Consider the following 19,906-nt stretch of genomic DNA (forward strand, 5'->3'; position numbering starts at 1 on the left):
GCAAACTACATAATCACATAAACCATGGACATTTTGGTTGGTTGATGTATTTTTATTTTGAACACTTTTATAAACCTTTAAATGTCGACTCTGGTGGGACTCGAACCCACAGCCTTTGAATACCTTCTCCTGGGCATATCTAGAAGTCCAATGCGCTGTCCATTGCGCCACAGAGCCACATTGTTGGTCACGAACGTGACTTTTTTGCTTGCGGATTCTCTGGAATTTGTGTTATTTGCTTCTGAGAAAAACTACTACATCAGTTTTATGAACCTATATTTTTGTGAAGCAATTGACTTGAATGGAGGTTCAATTCCCAGCAGATTCTACCTTTGAATGTTCAAATGTTTGCCGACTACATAATCACATAAACCATTGACATTTTGGTTGGTTCATGTATTTTGATTTTGAACACTTTTATAAACGTCGACTCTGGTGGGACTCGAACCCACAGCCTTTGAATACCTTCTCCTGGGCATATCTAGAAGTCCAATGCGCTATCCATTGCGCCACAGAGCCTCATTATTGCTCACGAACGTGACTTTTTTGCTTGCGGATTCTCTAGAATTTGTGTTATATGCTTCTGAGAAAAACTACCACATCAGTTTTATGAACCAGCCGCGGCGTTATGGGTGGGCCTACTGGGCCTAGGCCCACCCACTCTGTCACTGGGCCCACCCATTCATTGATCAAAAATGACTGGGCGAAAATATAGTTTCCAACATTTTATAAACTAACGATTACATAATAAAATAAGAGCAAACATGTGTTTCCCTTTAAAAAAAAAGTAGAAAATTAAAAGCAACATGAATTAATGTAATCGGGCAACGTAAAATGTGAATTTGGACCGAACTCATAGTGGAAGCCCGGGAGCAAACACATCGTAGAACGTCTCGCGGGCGCGCGCAGATGAAGGAGGACAGTGGACTGGACAGACACAAAAAATATACCGCACTCACTAACGATGTCACAACAATCGATGTTCAGGTTTTCATTTGAAAGAGTAAGAAGAGTCATCCTCACAGCAGGTGCCGCCTTAGAGAGACGAGAGTGTGTTTAATGTTGTGCCCCAGCTGAGCTCAGTCCCTCTGCGGGACGTAGCACCCGTTGCAGGATAACAGAAAATAACATCCCAGTGCCGGACCTCTCAGCCATAGATGACCCGGCGGCTACACAGCCAAAGCTCATAAAGTACCCTCAGACACTTTTCGGACAAAAGAAAAGGAGCTCCGCTGCCCACTGGTATGACAAGTAGGCCTACACATTCTTGGAGTATAGCATTAGCAAGGACAGTGTGTTTTGTCAAATGTGCCGGCATTTTAGTGAGAGAGGCGGGGCCGGCGGAGAAGATACATTCAGTCGCCATGGTTACAGGGACTGGAAACACATCGACTATGCTCTCAGTAAACACGAATGCAGCGCAGCTCATGCAATAGCTATGGAGAGAAATACAAACTACAGACAGTGCGAGAAGTCTGACCATGGAACCATCCTCCATCAGCTACTCAATCCAGAGGGCCGACAGGGAGAGATCATTGAGAAAAATCGGGAACACGTACAGTTTTACCGGACATAATTCTCACGTGTGCAAAGCAAGAGATTCCTCATTTCATATTGAGACTAAATATCTGGGGAAATGATTAAGAAACGTAGAGCTAAAATGTCATGCCATTTGCAACTACCAGAGCGCACCCAGACGCGGCAGGCATTCTCCAGCCCACATCAGCAAAGCTTATGAGTGTGAAGCAACAGTATCTGCTGCCCAGCTGCTTTAGTATGAAACGTATAGACCTTCAGCTCATGAAAGCTCTGCAGTATCAGAAGGAAGTAGCCTAATGATAAATCTGCAGCCTCTGAAAAGTGCCGCGTCAGAGAACCAGTGCCTTTTGCGCACGGCCGCTCACTTCGCTAGATCCGCTAAAGGACAGCACGCTGCGGTCTTACCACACAGACACACATCAGGTGTTCGCTCATTATTCCATATTCTGCCGTTGTATGCTCTTTGTTTCTAAACGTATCAATGTATTGTGAACCAAAACTAAATAACATGCAGTATAACACACGTCGAGCTTAGAGGTCTATACGCATGAGAAATATGCGGATTCAACCCGTTTTCGTCCTCGTGGAGCCGGGGCCTCATTGCGGCGTGCCGCTTAATCATTTAAATAATATTTAAGCTTCTCATAAGTGAAAATGTTGAAAAGAGAAGGGTTTAGAAAAAGTGTCTTTACTATAGGAAATATGCATTACACAGTTGCCTACAATGATATGCAGGCATTTATTTTTATTACATTTTTGTTAACGAGAAACATCTATTAGAACAGGCCCAGCCGAAATTACATTGGCCCACCCACAATTGAAATCCTGGCGCCGCGGCTGTTATGAACCTATATTTTTGTGGGCTAATGGACTTGAATGGAGTTTCAATTCCCAGCAGAGTCTACTTTTGAATGTTGACAGGGTTGCAAACTACATAATCACATAAACCATGGACATTTTGGTTGGTTGATGTATTTTGATTTTGAACACTTTTATAAACCTTTAAATGTCGACTCTGGTGGGACTCGAACCCACAGCCTTTGAATACCTTCTCCTGGGCATATCTAGAAGTCCAATGCGCTGTCCATTGCGCCACAGAGCCACGTTGTTGGTCACGAACGTGACTTTTTTGCTTGCGGATTCTCTAGAATTTGTGTTATATGCTTCTGAGAAAAACTACCACATGAAGGTTCAAATGAACCTTTTTATGAAGGTTTTATGAACCTATATTTTTGTGGGCTAATGGACTTGAATGGAGTTTCAATTCCCAGCAGATTCTACTTTTGAATGTTGACAGGGTTGCAAACTACATAATCACATAAACCATGGACATTTTGGTTGGTTGATGTATTTTGATTTTGAACACTTTTATAAACCTTTAAATGTCAACTCTGGTGGGACTCGAACCCACAGCCTTTGAATACCTTCTCCTGGGCTTATCTAGAAGTCCAATGCGCTATCCATTGCGCCACAAAGCCACATTGTTGGTCACGAACGTGACATTTTTGCTTGCGGATTCTCTAGAATTTGTGTTATATGCTTCTGAGAAAAACTACCACATCAGTTTTATGAACCTATATTTTTGTGGGCTAATGGACTTGAATGGAGGTTCAATTCCCAGCAGATTCTACTTTTGAATGTTGACAGGGTTGCAAACTACATAATCCATGGACATTTTGGTTGGTTCATGTATTTTTATTTTGAACACTTTTATAAACCTTTAAATGTTGACTCTGGTGGGACTCGAACCCACAGCCTTTGAATACCTTCTCCTGGGCTTATCTAGAAGTCCAATGCGCTATCCATTGCGCCACAAAGCCTCATTATTGCTCACGAACGTGACTTTTTTGCTTGCGGATTCTCTAGAATTTGTGTTATATGCTTCTGAGAAAAACTACCACATCAGTTTTATGAACCTATATTTTTGTGGGCTAATGGACTTGAATGGAGTTTCAATTCCCAGCAGAGTCTACTTTTGAATGTTGACAGGGTTGCAAACTACATAATCCAATAAACCATGGACATTTTGGTTGGTTCATGTATTTTTATTTTGAACACTTTTATAAACCTTTAATTGTCGACTCTGGTGGGACTAGAACCCACAGTCTTTGAATACCTTCTCCTGGGCATATCTAGAAGTCCAATGCGCTATCCATTGCGCCACAGAGCCACATTGTTGGTCACGAACGTGACTTTTTTACTTTCGGATTCTCTAGAATTTGTGTTATTTGCTTCTGAGAAAAACTACTACATCAGTTTTAACGGATATAAGGAGCTGTTTCAATGACAACAGAGGAGCGACATTTCGCCGACAACTGCGCCGAGCACTTGACTTTATGCAGGTAACCAGACAGTGGGACATTGTACGAAAAGTCAGCACACTCAGCACGGATAGTGCGCGCAACATGATTGCAGCGTCCAGGCAGCTCCCGTTCGAGCATATGCCTTGAGCTGCACATAGCTCCAACGATCCATCACAGTGTCTCCACATTCACACACACACACACACACACACACACACACACACACACACACACACACACACACACACACACTGTATGTTATGTTAATGTTCAGAGGTTGTTGTGTTTAATATTCATGGAAATATTTGTCATTGTTCAAATGATAATAAACAAACATATAAAGCATATTTGTCCACTCATATGTTGATAAGAGTATTCAAAACTTGAAAAATATCCCTCTAAGGTACATTTAGAACAGATAAAAAATGTGCGATTAATTGCGATTAATCGCGATTAACTATGGACAATCATGCGATTAATCGCGATTAAATATTTTAACCGACTGACAGCCCTACTTTAAATATATCACACAAATTCATAAAGCAAGTTAACATTTTGATGTTCCGGACCTTTGCATGGGGAGATGGGGAGATTTTCTCTAACGGCCCGTCCACACGGCGTGCGTTGAAGCTTCAACAGTTTTCAAAGTTGAGCAATGTTCAACTTTTGAAGCTTCGACGGAAGCGTCAGCCAATCGAATCATATGCCAGTACAAGCTTTAGCCAATCAAACCGCGTGCTTGTGTGTCCGGGGCGGGAGATTCATGTGATTGGTTGTTGGTCGAGTTTCAGACACGCCCGCCGGCAAGCTTCAACGCACGCCACTGTGTGGACGGGCCGTAACTGGACCTCGTTGAATTTTTGTTGAATACCCCTGATGTGTACACTCTTGTTCAGTAGGTGGCAATATGCACCTTTATGTTGTACATACTTACATCATAATACCTCACCGTAAATACAATAGTTTTTATTTAGCGTTGTGCTTCTGTATCGGTGGATTGAGGTCTAAACATTTAAAAATGTTTTATTACATTTTTTAGTTCATTTTTCCTTTATTTTTTTTCTACTACAATGGTTGTGTATATTTCCATAGTGGTGACATGATGCACACTGACTCTTGTACAGTAGGTGGCAGTAAACGCACCTTTAAATAGTTTGCAAACCACCAATAATCCAAGAGAAGAAGCAGATACATCACATCCTGTGAATGGGCTTCTTTTTTTGTTTTCCCGTATCCGCCATTTCAGTTTTTGAAGTTAGTTGTCATCGGTCGCTGGATTGTAGCTGGAATTCCGCCTCTAAAAAAACGCCTTATATGAAAATCCCACCTTAAAACCCCTCCTTTAACACAATAAGAGTCGTGTTTATTCCTCCTCGTGGTTCTTGTATCTCTATATTGATGTACAAACCTTTTGTAACGGATGTCGCCCGTTCACTAAACGTGCTCTAAAGGCGCTAAAGTTTTGTATGAGTTGAGGGAACCGTAGGCCCCGGTGAAGCCTCGGCTCTGGGTGGTTATCATGGCCGGACATTTTGACGCGGAGGACCGCAGCAGCTGGTACTGGGGTCGCTTGAGCAGGCAAGAAGGGGTGTCTTTGCTCCAGGGACAGAGGCACGGTGTGTTCCTGGTGAGGGACTCCATCACCAGCCCCGGGGATTACGTGCTGTCGGTGTCCGAGAACTCAAAAGTCTCCCATTACATCATCAACAGCATCAGCAACAACCGACAGTCTGGATCAGGTAAAACAAATAAAAACGAGAGGTTTTTGGGATGGTTTCTTCATGGAGATGTGACCATTCTTGCATGACTTGTCTTGCACCAAAAGGACATTAATGCATTTCATAGTGTGTGTATATATTTACATATAGCATGCCAGACACATGATAATGTAATGTTGAAAACAATATACAACTCATGTAATATACTGTATATATAATACAAATGTACCCAGCTGAAACTGAGAGTTGTATAGTACAAATAAAACATTTCTTGCATGACTTGAACCAATATGCATTAATGCATTTCACAGTGTGTGTATATATAGCAGGCCAGACACATGATAATGTAATGTTGATAACAATATACAACTACTACTATATATACTATACTATATACTCATTGGTCTAGTTATCCTAATAGATTCACTGTTGCACGTTTTCCTTTTTATTTACCCAGCTGAAACTGAAAGAGTTTTATATTAAAAATAAAACATTCTAGCATGGCTTGCACCAAAGGACATTAATGCATTTCACAGTGTGTATATATAGCAGGCCATACACGTGATAATGTAATGTTGAAAACAATATACAACTCACTAGATTCATAAAGCATGTGATAGGGCTGTGCGATTATGGCAAAAATCATAATCACGATTATTTGGGTCAATAATTGATATCACGATTATTAATTACGATTATTCATTGACTTTGAAAACATCCATTTATTGAACTTTAAAACAAATACAAATAATAATTTGAACAGTATCTTTTTAACTGTTGTTTTCCCTGAACGTATAATTCAACTGAAAAACCAATACAAAAATAAATGAACATTTAAATAAATAATATCAAAATAATAAATACCAATAAACAAGATCAACAAATATTTTGGAGCGCACTTCAACAAGCTACTAAACATATATAAATATGATAAATACAAATAAACGAGACCAAAATTAATTAGATCAAATATGTTGCAGTGTCACAACCAAGCAAAGCTAAATAATTGTTTTTTTCGATTATGTTATTTTCGTAATTGTGGCAGGCCAAAATCGTAATTGCGATTAAAATACGATTAATTGCACGGCCCTAGCATGTGATATACTATACTATAATACTGATTGATTTAGTTATTATTCATATATATTGATTGTTGCACGTTTTCCTTTTTATTTCATTTACCCAGCTGAAACTGAGAGTTGTATAGCAAAAATTAAACATTTATTGCATGACTTGAACCAATACATTAATGCATTTCACAGTACAGGCCAGACACATGATAATATACAACTCAGTAGAAGCATATATCTGCAACAAGGAAAATGGTTCTACAGAACGTAAAGCATATAATATACTATACTATAATACTCAATGGTATTCATACAGATTGATTGTTGCACGTTTACTAATATAAAAACATGCTTGCATGACTTTAACCAAAGTGCATTTTACAGTAGCAATTTCTGTCACAGAAATGCACCTTTATTACCCAGCTGAAACTGAGAGAGTTGCACATAGTACAAATATAACATTCTAGCATGACTTTAACCAAACAGTGCATTTAACACCCATTGAAAGCAATATACAACTCGGTAGATGCATATGGAAACATGCATATAGAAATGGAAATCGACATGAAGCATATAATATACTCATTGTTTGTTGTTTTAGTTAATCATATAGATTAACGTGAGTTTGTCACAAAAATGCACGTTTTGACTGTCCATCATTTGTTTATTTACCCAGCTGTAAATAAAAAATAGTACAAAATAAAACGATATTGCATGACTTTAACCAAACGGTGCATTTAACACCTTATAAAGCAGAGCAGACACATGATCATGTAATGTTGAAAACAATATACATTCCCGAGATGCATGTGCATATAGAAATGAACATGGTACTACAGAATAAAAAGCATCTAATATACTCAATTCTTTAGTTATTCATATTAATTAATTGTGTGTTTCTCTCACAAAAATGCACGTGTTCCTGTGCACCTTTTTATTATTTACCCAGCTGAAACTGAGAGTGTGTTACATAGTAAAACGTTCTCTCACCATGATGCACGTTTATGTGAAGCACCTTTTTTATTAATTAAATACCCAGCTGACCTGTAGAGAGTTGTAAATGTTGAATACAAGTCTGTCATATTGCCAGGTTTAAAATAGACTTTAACCGGAGGGTTTTTTCCTGTGAAGGCATAGCAGGGGAATATGTTTCCTCATGCATGTTTTTATTACAAAAACAGACCTTTTTGTTTGAAGGAAAGAAATGCAAAATAAGGAAACAAAAAATCCTTTCTGCTCATCCTGGAAAGCACCTTCCTCCCGAGGATACACGAATAAACAGGCTTCAGATGTTCCAGGTTTAAGAGCAGGTAGTGTTTTATAGAGCCTACAATCTTATAAGTTAATTTAGTATATCAATTAAAAACTATATGATATAAGAACATGGTAAAGCATATTTGTTGAATACAAATTATTTTTCCTAATTTCATTGAGAACTTAATAAAGAAGTGAAATTGTGAATAACAAATAAACAAATAAATATTTCCAGCTGTATTATGTTGACATATGAACGCAAAGTAATCAGACTTATTTTGATGTGAAATGGCATAAAACAACTAAAAATAGAAAAAAGATGAATAAAGAGACACATTGAGGGCTGATTTGACTAATAATACTTTTTCTTTGCATGCTAAAGAACAATTATATACACCACTTTATACCACAAAAACCTGTAAGATGCCTTGCTTAAGAGTATTTTGCACGTTTAAAAGCCATTTTTCTACAATAGCTTATTCTCAATCCAAGTGAAATGGCATAAAACAACTAAAAAGAGAAAAAAGATGAATAAAAAGAGACACATTGAGGGCTGATTTGGTGTTATATACATTAACACATAACTATAAAACAACAATACTGTGTAGAATAACAAAATGAATGCCGTGTATAAACCGAAAGACACGTGTTGAAGCGGTTCGCTGCTGATTACTACACATTACTACCCCTAGTTTTTATTCGTCAGATAGTCTACAGAGTTTTATCTTTCACGGTCAACATAATATAATATAATATATTTGACTTCTTAATCAAATGATGTGCAACGCCTTGTTCTAACGTGCTGCTGTGACGGGAACATTTCCCTATTTGGGATCAACAAAGTGTATCTTATCTTAAATGATATTGAACTATCACCTGACCCTTATATACCAAATCTTTCTTATCCTTCTTCCATTAAAATAGTTCTCTATCTGAATTATCACCCAACCCTTCTATATGAAATCTAATTTAGATGTGACAGTCTAGAGAGTTTTATCTTTCACGGTCAACTTGTATATATTTAACGTTTTATTTTCTATTTTGATATGTGTATACTTACGACACATTTCCCAATTGAGGATCAACAAAGAGTATCTTATCTTAAATTAAATGGAATTATCACCCAACATTTATATACCAAATCGTTCTTAACCCTCTTCCCATCTCGCCCGTTTCCTCCAGGTTTGGCCCATCCGAGGTTCCGTATCGGCGACCAGGAGTTTGAAGCCCTCGCTGCTCTGCTCGAGTTCTACAAGATCCACTATCTGGACACGACCACTTTAATCGAGCCCATAAACAAGTCCAAACACACGTCATTCATCAGCGTCGGAGGTGGCGTTCCCCCTCAGCGCCTCGAAGACGAATTCGTCCGAGCGCTCTTCGATTTTCCCGGAAACGACGACGAGGATCTGCCGTTTCGAAAAGGAGACATTCTTCGAGTTCTGGAAAAGCCCGAGGAGCAATGGTGGAACGCCCAGAACTCTGAGGGTCGAGCGGGGATGATCCCGGTTCCTTACGTGGAGAAATATCGCCCCGCGTCGCCTAATTCGGTGGCGGCTCCTCCAGGAATGTTGGGGAACTCTGACGCTCCTCCCCCTCCTCTGTTGGGAGACCCCAGTCAGTACGCTCAGCCCACCCCACTCCCTAACCTGCAGAACGGACCCGTGTTCGCCCGGGCGATCCAGAAGAGGGTCCCCAACGCGTACGATAAGACGGCCCTGGCTTTAGAGGTAAATATATATGTGTGTGTGAGGTGTTTTCTCGTTAGTTTGGATGAAGTGTATATAGTCTCTAAAGTCAGTTTATTACCAGGATAGGACAGGCAAGTTTCCTGGCCTTAGAGGTGTGTGTGTGTGTGTGTGTGTGTGTGTGTGTGTGTGTGTGTGTGTGTGTGTGTGTGTGTGTGTGTGTGTGTGTGTGGTGTGTGTGTGTGTGTGTGTGTGTGTGTGTGTGTGTGTGTGTGTGTGTGTGTGTGTGTGTGTGTGTGTGTGGTGTGTGTGTGTGTGTGTGTGGTGTGTGTGGGTGTGTGTGTGTGTGTGTGTGTGTGTGTGTGTGTGTGTGTGTGTGTGCTGTGTGTGTGTGTGTGTGTGTGTGTGTGTGTGTGTGTGTGTGTGTGTGTGTGTGTGTGTGTGTGTGTGTGTGTGTGTGTGTGTGTGTGTGTGTGTGTGTGTGTGTGTGTGTGTGTGTGTGTGTGTGTGTGTGTGTGTGTGTGTGTGTGTGTGTGTGTGTGTGTGGACGGGTACATTTCAATTATAACAATAATAGCGATCCAGAAGAGGGTCCCCAACGCATACGATAAGACGGCCCTGGCCTTAGAGGTAAATGTGTGTGTGAGGTGTTTTCTCTGATAGTTTGGATGATTTAAACTGTGTTAGTATTAGGCATGGGAAATTTAAAAGCAAATTTATATTCGAATACTCGACCCCCAAAAAAAAAACGGTTAACTGAATTTACATATCCTATAATTATTTATATATTTTTTAATAATAAATACATGTTTGTTTGATGTGTAAGACTCTCCGTTAGAGGACATACATTTAGCAAGGTTTAGGAAACAGGCTCCATCCGGTCACAGAGATCTGCTATTTTTAAGTAAAGTCAACACATATCGACCTTAAATATAGTCTATATTAAGAACGGGAAAAGTTTTATAGTTTTTTGTAAACATACGACAAATGTGCGAGGGTGATGACGTCAGAGCAGGAGTGACTGCTCTACCACGGCCTCGATTGGTTAGTTTTTTCGTCTTATTTTGTGACTATAGTGGATCAAAACGTACCCTTAACTAAGTCACACGATAACACAAACTTTCTACCAGCATGAGGAAGCGGTACATCAGCAAGTCAAGTGTTCTGCAAAGGTAACATTACAGTTTATGTGAATGTAGTCTGTTTGCTTTAAATGGAGCAAAGACAACAGCTTCAGTTCTCACAGAAAAGATTCTAATGATAAAGATATTCTAAATATAGCGTTTACTTGAACTGATAGTGATGTTTTTATGTGTCTAAAATACATCCACAGCAGTTCATTGCTTAGCTTGCTGCAGAACCACATCTCAAAACTAACTATCTCCTAAAAAATAGGACGTTTCGTTGAATCTCATCAAGACGTAGCTCTCAGACTCTACTTTCCTTTCGTACTAATTTACAAAAGTGAAGAGAGACCAAGGTCAGAGAGTGATGCTCTCCTTTATTTGAGAAATAATGGCTAATCATGATTTCAAGGTAGACAAATGGAAAGTGGACGAGTTGCCTTGGAGCAAAGCATCATGGGAAAAGTGTCGGAAATTGTATTTTTCCTCACAAGGCAATTCAAATGTCTATCAACCACTCAAATCTGTTGTCACTTGGTTGGACTTTACTGTAGAAATATGCAATACATAAATAATCCTGGTTATTTTTTATGTAGGAATTGCTTTTCAGGGTTACCTTATGGATAAGATAGAAATGTATTGATCCCAATTTAATTAAAAAAGACAAGAAATAAACAAGAAAGTAGAAAATATACATGTTGAATTTACAAATGAACAATAACAAGACGTAAAGCAAGGTATTCTATATATATAAGTATGTGAGGGATGGAATATTAAATATTAATATTGTAAAATGTACAGTGAAGACAGGCCCGGCTCCAGGATGAAACGATTGAGGGGGCTGTTAAAAACATCAGAGGGGGAGATTCCTTTTTTTCACAACAACCAAAAATACTGGCAATGAATTGAATTGACACACCAAGCTTTTTTCCTTCTCACTGCTCTACTATCTTCTTTATTTTTATTCCGGATTTACAGATTAAAAATTAAAATAAAGTCCCCTGGTTTGTCTCTAGAGTTATGGCGCATTTCCACTGCAGGGCCTCGCACGGTTTAGTACGGTATACAGTGTTCCCCCTCCCATTGTCTTGACGGAGCCCCCCCCCCCCTGAAATTCAAGGTGGTTTTTTCTTTTTTTTAATAATACATATTTATATCACCAAATTGCAACTAATCTCTATCTACTGTCACTTTTCACATTGAACATGTGCTCTTTTCTTAAATAAACTAAACACTGTCATTTTAAGTTATGAGTTTAGTGCTTTTGACCCTGCGGAAATATGCGAAAAGTTGCGAAAAGTTGCGAAATATGCGGGAGGCGGAAAAAAGGTGATTCTTCTCCCACACCCTGTTACTAGGCTACTACTGAATGAAAGGAAGCCCTTTTAAAGAGTTCCTATGATACACACACACACACACACACACACACACACACACACACACCTCCGCCTCATTCTGTTTTCATTTACCCGTTCGTTATCTGACCAGCTTCAATCTTGTATGTTCCAACACACAGTTGCACGGGGTGCAGAATAGTTTCCCCCCACTTTCGTGCAAGACATCGGGGTACTGCTTTGCCCGGTCTTTAGCAGAAATGTTCGTAGGCAAATGGGATGGATTCGATTTGTTCATCTTGGTCAGAGCCGTATAATAGTATAATTATAATAGTATATAATAATAATAGTATAATAGTAGGCTATATAATAATCTATATGGCGCTGATCTTGTTGCTTTTCTCTCTCGTGTGAGTTCCACACATTCACTCTACGGTGTTGTTTACCTGCGCGAGCTGATGACATCACTACTTCACGTTAACTTTTTTTTTCCTCAATTTTGTGTGGAAAAATGCGGGGATTATGCGACCTTTTAAGAAATATGCGGCCTTTTAAAAATATGCGCTATTTTGCTGATTATGCGGTAAATTATGCGATCGCATAATCGCGTTTTTCTGGAGGGTCTAATTGAATTAGAAGTAGAAGAAGAAGAAATACGCTAACGCTACAAACAGGCACAACCCTGTTACTCTGTTTTTACTGACATGTAACATTTTATTTCACCTTGCTCTATGTTTTTTAACACACATTCAAAAACGGGAACATTTTCGGGAGTTTCAACCGGCCACCGAAAACGGGGACGTTTTGGATCCGACTGTTTACAGCTAAGCACACACGCTAACATTAAGACTACAAGCGCACTTGGGGTTGAGGCTTTTTTACACGTTGCCTGCTAACATATCTGATCCAAACATAGTAACGTGTGTTGAATAATTATTTAAAGTTATTTAATAATTGTGACATTTATTGTACTTTTTGATGTTCAAAGTGAGGGGGCAAAGAATACAACTGAGGCTTTATTCCCCCTTTTGCCCCCTCGTGGCGCCGGGCCCGAGTGAAGAGAGTAAAAATGTGTCATCATTCGACCTAAATATAAAGAAAACCTCTATTTCGGGCTTCGCGTCGGGCTCCTGATCCGCCTGTCGGGTGTTCTTTTCCCCATGACCAAGTCGTAGGGCTGCTCGATTATGGCAAAAATCATAATCTCGATTATTTGGGTCAATAATTGATATCACGATTATTAAAAACGATTATCCATTTACTTTGAAAACATCAATTTATTGGAGAAAAATGTTTTGAACAGTATGTTTTTAACAGTTGATTACCCTGAACTTTAAGTTTATTTCAACTGAAAAACCAATAAAAAAATATGTAATTTGAAAAATAAAAAGTTATAATAATAATTTAAAAGAAAATAGTTTTATTTCGATTACGTTGTTTTTGTAATCGTTGCAAGCCATAATCGTAATTGCGATTAAAATACAATTAATTGAGCAGCCCTACCAAGTCGCTGCACATTATCCCGCTTATTACACGGCCACATTCTCAACAAAGTAACGACATGACTCCCAATATTAATTTTAATGCTTTTATCGATTTAGAAAATGTTTTTATTGATTTAAAAAATAGTAGGCTATTATTGATTTTAAAATGACATGCATCCGCTAACAAAAATGGTCCGTGGTTACGGTTTGAACTACGTAGCAACGTCAGTAACTGCTTCGATAGCGTTTTTTCGGAGCTTTTTTATTACAGATTTGAAAACATCGTTGCTTGCTTTAAAAGTAGCACAATTTATTAATGTCAAACCTTGGGAAGTATCTAGATATCCCTGCCCTAATGCCAAAGGAACTGCACACTGAATATGTGTCGCCGTTTGATGTCTGTGTCTGGACCGCTGCGTAAAAAGGAGGGTTTCTGCCCCGTTACTTCTCCGCTGTTTTTCGACCGGACTTCTTTCTGCAGATGTGAGCGTCCTTAACAACGGTCAATAAGTCCTTGACAGCGGTCTGTACTTCTGGATTAACAACGTGTCACATGTTCTGAATCGACCAATCAGAATCGAGTATTCAACTAAGCCATGTAATAAATGAGGTTAGATGATGGCGTCCAGCTTTTAAAACTTTGGTTTGTTCTAAGTTTTGCTCGGTGACATATGACAGGTAGATCTTTTAATATTTGGTTTCTGGCGCGCCCTCTCTCTCTTTAAACGGCTTGTTTTCTCCACCTTAGTGTGCTCACGCTGACTCAGCAGTTAATCATTAGCTCACATTTCCTCTTCTGTGTGTCTTCAGAAAACCCCTCGTCTGGTTGTGAGGAATCGCTCCGTATCTTCAGTTAATTTAACTTTATTTAAAGTCATGCAAAAAGCTGCAACCAAATGTCCACCTTTAGATTAGTCTAGAGTAGGGCTGTGCGATTATGGCAAAAATCATAATCACGATTATTTGGGTCAATAATTGATATCACGATTATTAAATACAATTATTCATTGACTTTGAAAAAATCTATTTATTGAACTTTAAAACAAATACAAATAATAATTTGAACAGTATCTTTTTAACTGTTGATTACTTCAATAATTCAACTGAAAAACCAATACAAAAATAAATAAATTAAATGATACATTTAAATAAATAATATCAAAATAATAAATACCAATAAACAAGATCAACAAATATTTTGGAGCACACTTCCACAAGCTACTAAACATATATAAATATGATAAATACAAATAAATTAGACCAAAATTAATTAGATCAAATATGTTGCACAGTCACAACCTAGCAAAGCAAAATAATCGTTTTTTTCGATTATGTTGTTTTCGTAATTGTGGCAGGCCAAAATCGTAATTGCGATTAAAATACGATTAATTGCACAGCCCTAGTCTAGAGGCTGAAAAAACCTATTTGATGATCTGTAAAGTCATTTTAGGATGTAGAAAATACAGTTTTCAAATGCTCAAATATGAAGATTTCCTTATTTTGACCTTAAATTACATCATGTGTTTATGTGTACATAATTATAGCACAAGTTTTCCAAAAGTACATTTTTTGGTGGATTTAATCTACGTCTTATTTTCTGTACAAAAGTTCTTGGGTATAAAATATAAGAAAATAGTGCGTTTGTTGAAAATATATTCACTTTAATATGATATTAAACTTTTTTTTTAAAGCCACAAATCTCCATATTCCACAGGCTTTAAAAACTGAATGTTTGGACCTTCACTACAATAATATTTGGCGTTAATATAATAGATTATCAAAGTAGTTTGTGATAATTCTTCTGTTTATCCGCTAATCTTTAAAGTCATGCGTACCAAACGACCACCTTTAGATTAGTCTATAGGCAGAAAAGTCATTTTTCATGTAAATATGGCAGAAAATGCTGTTTTTTTGTAATGCTCACAGATGTAGTTTTCATGCTTTTATCTGTTTTATATCATATTAAAGTGAATATCTTTGGGTTTTTACTGACAAAACAAGACATTTTGAGACAACACCTTTGACTTTGAGAAACTGGAATGGATATTTCTTACTATTTTCTGTCAAACTAGAAAATAATCTGCAGATTAATTGTCAAATCTATCGTTATTCACACCTAGTGTTGTAGTCAATACCCCCTTTTCCGAGACCAAGACAAGACCCAGACCAAGTCCTTTAAAGGGGACCTATCATGCAAAATGCACTTTTGTACGTCTTTTCTACATGAATATGTGTCCCCGGTGTTCCAGGGAACTCACCAAGTGTCAGAAAACACAACCCTCTCTATTTTCCTCCATACCCAAATCTCTAAAAAAGGGGCTGCAACGGATCTGATAAAAACTGATCCAGATTTGAACACTGTCCTGACGTCAGGACGGTGGCGCTACGGCTATTGGGCCAACTCCACCAATCAGGAGGAGACAGCCACGGACATTGCCGTTCGAAAGCGCTGGAGACGCTGTAGTACATATGCCAGGCCTGTAGATGGTGCTGTTCTCACTGAATCAACCCAGAACTAGAAATTGTCAAATTGAGTGAAATGAGGCATGGCTAAAATGCATGATCTGTTTGGTATTTTGAAAAGAAAAAAGTATAAATATGCCTTATATAGGTATGGTCCTACACTATATTATTAAAATATAGCATGATAGGTCCACTTTAATGTAGGACCATACCTAATAGTACAAATGAAGGAAATGCAGATCCATTTGGCCGTCACACAAACCTACATTGCTTTCCTAATTTAGTTTGAATTGTGCACTACTTGGGTAAATAAAGTAAGGATTTCAGCTCATGCATCAGCGACAGAAATAACTGGATAGAGCCCTGCTTCTAAAAGATGTTCCTCTCTGATATCAGGTCATCAAACTGAGACTCTGATCCTTCAGGAGGGTTTGAAACCGTTTTAACTCTTAACGCTCATCAGGATGAACTTTGAGACTTTGCTGATGTTTGCTCAGGTTTAGTGAGAGAGAGAGAGAGAGAGAGAGACTCCTTACTGCCATATCAAACACGGACAAATGTGTGTTTAAGTTGCAGGTCCTGACAGTACATGTTAGTTATTAACAGTCATAGGACATTATTCACAGGTTTTCTTGTCTTATTTCATTCAGTAGTAATATGTTATATCGCTAACATGTAAAGACACATGCTATATTTATAAAGGAAATTATAATCAAACTTTATTATTATTTATTTATCTTATATATTAAAGGGGACCTATCATGCACTTTTTGATGTCTTTTATACATAAATGTGTGTCCCCGGTGTGTCAGGGAACTCACGCAGCGTCAGAAAATAAAACCCCCTCTCTTTTCCTCCGTACCCAAATCTCTAAAAACGGGGGTACAACGGAGCTGATCCAGATTTGTGTCCGATATGACGTAATATCTGAAATGTGGACCCACGGGCCTATCAGAAACGTTGCTATCAGAAACAATGCCCGACTGTTTTGGACGTAATATGGTCAGTGTTTACATTAGCATCGCTAACACTCAGAGCTAACCTGTACTGGAGAGCATGTGTGTGAAGAAGCAGGAAATCAAAAGGAACTCACCTTGTGGTATAACCGGCAAGAGAGAAAGCCTTTGAGCTCCATACTGTTTCAGAAATAATCCTTGATCTAATTATCCTTGCGTTTCATCACCGCAGAATTTTAGACAATATCTGCCAGGTCCCGCATGAGCCGGCATAAGCTCCGCCCCCTCTTATTTTATTTTATTTCCGTTAAAAAAAAAAAAGCTTTATTTTTTTATTTAGCCTTTATTTATACAGATATCTCAAGAGAGACCTGTTTATACCCAGAATCAGCACTTTTGAAACAGGAAGTGAAATAGAGGGATATGAGGCATGGCTAGAATGGGTGATCTGTTTGGTATTTTGAGCAAAACACTTCATAGACATGTTTTTTATATATATTTTTATATATCTGAGACCTATGCTATTGCCTAAAAATAGCATGATAGGTGACCTTTAAGATAATAAGAAACCCGTACGCTGTATAAACTTCTTCTAAAGGTACATGTCAGTAAAATAATTAAAAAAACGTTTGAAAAAGTGGGAAAATGTCACTAGAAAAACCTTAAATGTCCCCTTTCACTGCCCCTCCCTAATCCCCTCATTATCTCCATCCCATAATAACTTGTTTTTCTCCCCCTCAGGTGGGCGACATGGTGAAAGTGACCAAAATCAATGTGAACGGCCAATGGGAAGGCGAGTGTAAAGGAAAACGAGGCCATTTTCCCTTCACACACGTCAAACTGCTGGATCAGCAAAGCGCAGAGGAGGAACTGAGCTGAGAGCGAATCAGAACCCTGGACACTAGTGTTAGTCCCGCCCCCTTTTATCCCCAATAGAGTGGTGCCGTGATGAGTCCTAAAACCCGGAAGTAAGCATTTCACCACTTCCTGTTCCCTCGTCTCAGAGCCAATGAGATCTCTCCATAGGGTTTTGGATAATAGCTGAAATAAGGTCTGTGGTTGAGACACATTGAAGAGACGGATCACGTTTTGTTCTACGACATTAAATCCATCAGCAGTGACCCCACTGGTGATTTCTGAAGAGTTGACGTGTCTGAAAAACGATGGTTGTTACCAAGTGGCTGAATAGGACGACAGAAGTCGTGGAGGTCGTTGTACGTCATTACGCCGAACACGTAAACACTCCTCTAAGTTAGTTTGCCCTGTTCTGCTTGAAAGCAAGTTCCTGCCTCCTGCAGACTGTTCAAACAAACGCTTCAACTCGTACCATTTAGAATCTGTATGTTTGAATATGGATCTTAAAGTGGACCTATCATGCTATATTTGAATAATATAGTGTAGGACCATACCTATATAAGGCATATTTATACTTTTTTTTTTTCAAAATACCAAACAGATCATGCATTTTAGCCATGCCTCATTTTGCTCAATTTGCACTTTTTTAGCCCTGTTTTAGCAAGGGCTGATTCAGTGAGAACAGCACCACCTACAGGCCTGGCATATGTACTACAGCGTCTCCAGCGCTTTCGAACGGCAATGGCCGTGGCTGTCTCCTCCTGATTGGTGGAGTTGGCCCAATAGCCGTAGCGCCACCGTCCTGACGTCAGGACAGTGTTCAAATCTGGATCAGTTTTTATCAGATCCGTTGCAGCCCCTTTTTTAGAGATTTGGGTATGGAGGAAAATAGAGAGGGTTGTGTTTTCTGACACTTGGTGAGTTCCCTGGAACACCGGGGACACATATTCATGTAGAAAAGACGTACAAAAGTGCATTTTGCATGATAGGTCCCCTTTAAGTTGGCGTGACGTTGAAGTCGTGCTGCTGTACTCGCCTGTAGTTCCTTTATAGCATAACGTTAGCATTTTGCTTCTGGAGATTAGATTGATGATTAGAAAATTATAAAAGTAGCGTAGACGTGTGGAGATGATCCGGCTGAACAAAACGTGCATTTATCAAACAGGTTCCTTTTCCACAGATCTTATTTTTTACAATATTCCAAAATCCTATGGAGAAATCCCGTTGCTTTTTGTCGAGGGAACCAGCAGCTTACTTCCTGGTACGTCATCACTGCTCCGCTCTATTTCCTCCCCCTTCATCTCCCTTTTCCTCACGTTTGGATCCAGCTTTGAACCGGCACCAAGTACAGAATCACTGAGAACAAAACAGGCCTCGTTGGACCTTTGAAACTTTGAAACACACCTGAAGAATAATCCTAATCTCCTCCATCTGCTCCGACTTTAAACTGAAGTTCTTCTCCGTGGATTATGACACCATGAAGACCCCCCTCTGAGATAAAGGGAGTCAAACCACTTCCTCTTCCTGTGTGGGAGACGCTGATAGCTGGTCGTAGTTCTGGAGAATCACTCATGCTGCATTCATGTCAAATGGTGAAACAACACAGTTTTTAAGTGTTTTTCTTGTTGTTTCTGCGTCGTTTGTTTTTTTACAAACTGTGTTTAAAGCAATAGTTTGACACTTTTAAGAAATACGTTTTAGGGCTGCAACTGCGAAGGAATTAATCGTTTAATTTATAAAATGTCAGAAATGAGTGAAAAACGTGCATTCTAGTATCTTAAAGGTGATGTCAAAACCAAAAGATATTCACTTTAATTTGATATAAACAGAGAAAAGTAGTAAACCTCCATATTTGAGAGGCTGAAAACAGACATTTCTGCATTAAAGATAACCTCAAATATGCAGTTTTCTTGCCAAGAGGTCAAAACCAAGAAGATCTACACTGCTCTGTGTGTATTGTAGCTTAGCATAATGACTTGAAGCAGGGGGAAATGCTAGCCTAGCTCTCGGTGAATTTACACAATACACTAACTGTTAACCCCAAATTCTCCGGCTTTATGCTAAGCTAACCCTAGCCTGCTTTTATATCTACTATATAAACATGAATTGATTGATCTT

The 19,906-nt window shown here is 38.8% G+C and overlaps 1 protein-coding gene and 6 non-coding genes across 7 annotated transcripts; 1 reads left to right on the plus strand and 6 right to left on the minus strand.

The window, feature by feature from the left end:
• Positions 1–85: 85 nt before the first annotated feature.
• Positions 86–177, minus strand: trnar-ucu. Its single transcript is given in 2 exon segments — positions 86–121; positions 141–177. It is a non-coding gene; the product is annotated as a tRNA-Arg (tRNA).
• A 250-nt stretch (positions 178–427) lies between these two features.
• On the minus strand, positions 428–519 carry trnar-ucu. Its single transcript is given in 2 exon segments — positions 428–463; positions 483–519. It is a non-coding gene; the product is annotated as a tRNA-Arg (tRNA).
• Positions 520–2,549: 2,030 nt separating this feature from the next.
• On the minus strand, positions 2,550–2,641 carry trnar-ucu. The gene is given in 2 exon segments: positions 2,550–2,585; positions 2,605–2,641. It is a non-coding gene; the product is annotated as a tRNA-Arg (tRNA).
• Positions 2,642–2,925: 284 nt separating this feature from the next.
• On the minus strand, positions 2,926–3,017 carry trnar-ucu. The gene is given in 2 exon segments: positions 2,926–2,961; positions 2,981–3,017. It is a non-coding gene; the product is annotated as a tRNA-Arg (tRNA).
• A 250-nt stretch (positions 3,018–3,267) lies between these two features.
• trnar-ucu lies at positions 3,268–3,359 on the minus strand. The gene is given in 2 exon segments: positions 3,268–3,303; positions 3,323–3,359. It is a non-coding gene; the product is annotated as a tRNA-Arg (tRNA).
• Positions 3,360–3,617: 258 nt separating this feature from the next.
• trnar-ucu lies at positions 3,618–3,709 on the minus strand. The gene is given in 2 exon segments: positions 3,618–3,653; positions 3,673–3,709. It is a non-coding gene; the product is annotated as a tRNA-Arg (tRNA).
• A 1,375-nt stretch (positions 3,710–5,084) lies between these two features.
• On the plus strand, positions 5,085–17,954 carry crk (v-crk avian sarcoma virus CT10 oncogene homolog). Its single transcript, XM_034123716.1, has 3 exons — positions 5,085–5,581; positions 9,067–9,614; positions 17,675–17,954. The coding sequence occupies exons 1-3, from the start codon at positions 5,362–5,364 to the stop codon at positions 17,810–17,812; spliced, it is 906 nt and encodes a 301-aa protein (XP_033979607.1). The 5' UTR covers positions 5,085–5,361; the 3' UTR covers positions 17,813–17,954.
• Positions 17,955–19,906: the final 1,952 nt, after the last annotated feature.

This window comes from Trematomus bernacchii, unplaced genomic scaffold (genome assembly GCF_902827165.1).
Source record: "Trematomus bernacchii unplaced genomic scaffold, fTreBer1.1, whole genome shotgun sequence".
Lineage (NCBI taxonomy): Eukaryota > Metazoa > Chordata > Actinopteri > Perciformes > Nototheniidae > Trematomus > Trematomus bernacchii.

Coding starts and splice junctions, on each gene's coding strand:
- crk (XM_034123716.1), top strand. CDS start 5,362: ATGGCCGGACATTTTGACGCGGAGGACCGCAGCAGCTGGTACTGGGGT. Junction 5,582..9,066: donor CAACCGACAGTCTGGATCAG/GTAAAACAAATA, acceptor CGTTTCCTCCAG/GTTTGGCCCATCCGAGGTTC. Junction 9,615..17,674: donor AGACGGCCCTGGCTTTAGAG/GTAAATATATAT, acceptor TCTCCCCCTCAG/GTGGGCGACATGGTGAAAGT.